Source organism: Podarcis bocagei (genome assembly GCF_964188305.1).
Source record: "Podarcis bocagei genome assembly, chromosome: 4".
Lineage (NCBI taxonomy): Eukaryota > Metazoa > Chordata > Lepidosauria > Squamata > Lacertidae > Podarcis > Podarcis bocagei.
In genome coordinates, this window is record NC_138128.1 from 47,190,322 (window position 1) to 47,195,259 (window position 4,938).

The 4,938-nt window shown below is 43.2% G+C and overlaps 1 protein-coding gene across 1 annotated transcript; it reads right to left on the bottom strand.

Annotated features, from left to right (window-relative positions):
* Positions 1 to 858: 858 nt before the first annotated feature.
* On the bottom strand, positions 859 to 4,144 carry CALHM1 (calcium homeostasis modulator 1). Its single transcript, XM_081191196.1, has 2 exons — positions 3,523 to 4,144; positions 859 to 1,369 (listed from the first exon to the last, which is right to left on the bottom strand). The coding sequence occupies exons 1-2, from the start codon at positions 4,069 to 4,071 to the stop codon at positions 911 to 913; spliced, it is 1,008 nt and encodes a 335-aa protein (XP_081047322.1). The 5' UTR covers positions 4,072 to 4,144; the 3' UTR covers positions 859 to 910.
* Positions 4,145 to 4,938: the final 794 nt, after the last annotated feature.

A 4,938-nucleotide genomic window follows, 5' to 3' on the forward strand; every position in this document is an offset into this window, starting at 1 on the left:
CCCGCTAGACGAAAGGGTTTTCCGTTTTTCGATGCGCTTCGCAAGACGAATTTTCCTATGGGCTTGCTTCGCAAGACGAAAACGTCTTGCGAGTCTTGCGATTTTTTTCGCTCCCCCCCTTTTCTAAGCCACTAAGCCGCTAATAGCCTTTTAGCCGCTAAGCCTTTAATAGCCGCTAAACCGCTAATAGTGCTAATCCGCTAAGCCGCTAATAGGGTTGCTTCGCTAGACGAAAAAACCGCTAGACGAAGAGACTCGCGGAACGGATTATTTTCGTCTTGCAAGGCACCACTGTACTGCCTTTGTGCTTTTGGTTTGTGCCTAAAACATTCCTGCAAGTCTTGGAAACGTTGGTTTTGCTTTACTACCAACAGAAATGTACCCCTGTACAGATAGTATTACCTGTTTTTAGTCTTTCCTTTACAATAAAATGAAACATCTGTTTTGTGCCTTTCACATACAATGGAGACTTAGCAGGTGGTTTTCATCTGAAGAAATTGGTAGAGATTTTTCAAATCAAAATGTGATGTTACTTGCTGCTGAGACAAATGGTCTATCCTTTAGAGTTTAGCAGGGAATAAATATCTTATTCAAACCAACAATGAACCACCTCATAATTTTTGTTATATTATTTGTATCACAGCAGTCATCCAATTTAAGGTGCCATCACCATTTAGTCTTTCTGACATCTCTTTTCTCCTTGACAAAATCAACAGGTGAGCATTGTCACTGTTTATTTGTTCTATTCCATGCTAGTGTCCACAGAAAAGCTGGGGGGGGGGGAGAGACTTTTGGACAGGTGTTCTGGATGCTCTCCACAATGAATAGTTGAAGGATCTCCTTGATAAATGTGTGGTCCCAAGCCGTGATCTAAAGGGATATGTGCTTTCTGATTACTTCCACTCCGTCCTCAGACTTTGCTGTAATAGGTAGCATACTCTCTTTTAGGCGGCTGAGGGTGTGCAATTTCTCCTGCACAACAATTCCCATTCTGGATCACCTCTTGGCTGAGGCACAAAGGGGGCTTACATTTGTGCCAGTTCTTCAGAATTTTGTTCATGGTCCCTTGATCCATGATACCCAGCAATTTTTCCTTCTCTTCTCCTGTTTCGGAAGGTGTCTTTTCCGCAAAGGTTGCATGACCCATGCTTAGGTCCTTATTTGTGCCCTCAAAAAACTGCTGGATGCAAACCTTGGCAAAGCTTTTAGCGTGTTCCGTGCAGGTCTCATCAAAGAGCTTGCGTTCGATGTCGATATAGTGAGACCAATACTTGCTCTTCAGGAATGCGGCTTGAGTAAAGCAGGGACGTAAGGAACGAACAAGGAATGCCAACAAGGTCATCAACAGCACAAAGATCCAGCCCATTGCCTGAACGGGAAAACCAAACATCATACTATTATTAGGGAGGTGGTTGTGGGAGTGGGATAGAGAAATCTATGCAGTACACAATTGCAGTCATGATTATCAGTGGTCTTCCAGAATCTGTGGATCTTGGGACTAGCAACCTCAAAAGATTGTGGGGCTGCTAGGCTCATGTCTCATCCATCAATGAGTGGATGATCCAGTTGTGTGAACTAACATCACAATCTACCTCATTGTACAATGGCAGTGATGTTTCCATATTTGTTTGCCAGATATGAATCCAATGAAAGCCCTGTGCTGTTGTATTTGAGGCTCTTGAAGTTGGGGGATCAAATGGAACCTGAACCAAAATCTAGACCAAATCTTTTAGTTTTCCTGAACCAGAACACAGTTCAATCCATTTTAACAGGGATGTGTTGGGGAGCAACTACACCAGGAATAAGGAATCTGTAACCTTCCAGATGTTGTTTGCCACAACTCCCATCAGCCCAACATGGCCAGTAGTTAGGGATAATGAGAGTCATGGTCCAAAAACATCTAGAGGTCCACAGGTTCTCTATCCCTAAACTACAACACAGCATCTCTTATATTGCAGCAGTTACCTATGACTTTGGCCTGTCTGGATAATAATTTTCTAAAATGTATTGCATAAACAAATTATTTCCCCACTCCTAAATCCAGTATTTTTCCTCTTGGCTTTCATTATTTTTTTAAAGGAGCACATTTTTGTCTCATGCTGAAACTGGCATGCCATTTCAGTAATACTAAGTAAGGTAAAGGTAAAGGTACCCCTGCCCGTACGGGCCAGTCTTGACAGACTCTAGGGTTGTGCGCTCATTTCACTCTATAGGCCGGGAGCCAGCGCTGTCCGCAGACACTTCCGGGTCACGTGGCCAGCATGACGAAGCTGCTCTGGTGAGCCAGAGCCGCACACGGAAACGCCGTTTACCTTCCCGCTAGTAAGCGGTCCCTATTTATCTACTTGCACCCGGGGGTGCTTTCGAACTGCTAGGTTGGCAGGCGCTAGGACCGAGCAACGGGAGCGCACCCCACCGCGGGGATTCGAACCGCCGACCATGCGATCGGCAAGTCCTAGGTGCTGAGGTTTTACCCACAGCGCCACCCGCGTCCCCTATAATACTAAGTAGAACCATTCAAATACAAAAGTATTTAGAATTGGGGGTTTTTAATAGAATGAATTGATTATCTATAATGCCAAACTTAAAAACAGCAACAGTGCAACAAATATTGCTTGATTAAAGAAAGCTCTGATTAAAGAAAGATCTGAATATTTATTCCAATACATTCTTAATGTTCAATGCTAAGAAAAGCAGTGGTTATCCAACTAATACACAGCAGAGGAAGGGCTAACATTGCTGAGCAATGCCAAGGGGAAACAGAACAGTGGCAGCATCAGATTGGTGAGAACACAAGTGATCAAATCAGATTTTTAAAATGACTTTGACGTTGTTCCCAGGTGAAAACCTAGAGGGAATTTGCATCCTATTTAAGATGCAGAGAACAAATGCAGGCTGAACGCAGTAAACAACAGGAAAGGACTGTATTGACCTGCCTGTTTTAGGTTGGGATCACTGGATATATTTGTCTGTATTTGCATTGCAAATGGAATATTTGGAAGCAGGGGAAGTTTAATCATAGGAGTTCATCCCTTCTTCTCTCACTTCCTTCTATAATCCATACTTCTTACCAAAAACAATGCATGGAATTATTACAGTAAGGAATCAAGCACTCTGTTTTGCAGGATGCACCCTACATAAGCCCACTCTTTGAATGTGGAACTAGCACACATTGCAGCTCCAAATGTGTGCACACTTACCTGTGATTAAGGCCCACAATTTATGCTGTAAAAAGAATAAACTGCAATTGTAGCATGAGGAGTATATCCATTACATCACATTTTAAACATGTTTTCTATGAAGTGGGACCTCAAGAGAAGGAGGAAAAGTGTTGTGTTTCTTACCAGTAATAAAGAACTGCAGAATGCTGAAAAATGCTCAGAGTGCTTGCAGTGTATAGGAAATGATAGCATGATAAGTGCATATAAAGTCATATAAAAAGCCTGCCAGCTTTATAAGGGGTCTCTCCCATTCTCTACACCAAATTAGCTTAAGCAAATCCTGCAATCACTTTTTGCTTACCTGTGATATACAGCGCAGATACCTGGTTGCCACCTCTTTGGCAATAAGTTCCTGCCCCTTGTAGATGTCTGTGCAGGGAATCCGGGCCAGAATTCTCCTCAGTTCCTTCTCAGGTAGTTGGGTATAGCTCTGGTTCCCCAACTTATCTACAGGCACAGAGGTGCTGAAGGCACATATAAAGCACTCTCCATGCAACAGTGTGACTGAAATCCAAACAGCAGGAGCAATCATAGCCCGCTGTGCCATGGAGCAGAACATGTACCGTAGGACAGCCGGGTCTTTCTGCCGCTTCCCTGTGGGTCTTTTCCACTCTTCAGCCAACATGGAGACATTGTTATTCATCACAAAGCCCAGTAGAAACAAGACCAGGGGTGGCACAAACAGGATACCCATCCCATAGGCCAGGTTATAACCTGGAAGACATGGGCAGTTGAAGTCAAAAGCCACGTACATCTGTGCACTGGCAAGAGCCATGATGCCACATATGCCATTCATGAATGATTCCTGGTTGGACTGGAGGAACTGGAAGATCATACGGAATTTATCCATCGTTGTCACTTTACCCACACTGGCTTGCCCGAATGCAATCAGAAATTTGTTGCCCTTTTCATGGGGCAGAATTTAAAAACAACAACAACAACAGAAACCCTAATGTGTCTTGCCAATGTCACTTACTTTTTCAGTTTCTGCTCTTACACCAGCTTTTCAATTGCTCAGGCAACATGTCCCCCTCCCCCATTTATTCCTTGCCACTTCAGTACATTGACTTTGTTATCTTTACCTTATGAGTGAATCTCTACTCCTCCCAGGTTGACTTGGTGTGCATTGTATTCCATCTTCTGAAAAGTTAATTGTGTGCCATTGTCAGGTATGTTATGGCTTAATACAGCGAACACTTCTTTCTTTGTGGGAGCCATCACATCTCTTATTTAAAAAACTCTTAAATCCCTGAGGTTGCCTATTTGTGGAGGCATGATTTCTTCTGAGGAGTTATTTGCAATCTGTTCTAGGCACTCTTTATTCATGACAGGAAAAGGATTCCTCTGGCTTCTGTTCATGTGCCTGCAAATTCCACATGCTCCTCCCACTGCCCTTAGAAAAACAAGGGAAAGCTGTGCCCCACCTTTGTAGGTTTACCTGGGGCGGGGGAGAAAGGAGAGTACCTATGCAAATATCATTGTGTGGGGTAGGAATGGAGGAGCAAGTCAATTCAGTTCACATTTAAGGTTGATTTTATTAATACAAGTTTCTCGTGGCCGTTGGCTAGAACAATAAACTTATCAACTGAAGTGAACCTTTAAAGTTGAGCCTACCTCATTCCCACTTTCCGAAACAATACACACAAAACACAGCCAGCCTTCAAAATTCACACTGCTCTGAATTTTGCAATGTGTTTTCCAGTCAAATATGTAATGT

Excerpts from the sequence above, each read along its gene's own strand:
- CALHM1 (XM_081191196.1), bottom strand. The coding sequence starts at position 4,071 with ATGGATAAATTCCGTATGATCTTCCAGTTCCTCCAGTCCAACCAGGAA. Across the intron at positions 1,370-3,522 it reads ATCTGCGCTGTATATCACAG|GCAATGGGCTGGATCTTTGT; the intron begins GTAAGCAAAAAG and ends TTTCCCGTTCAG.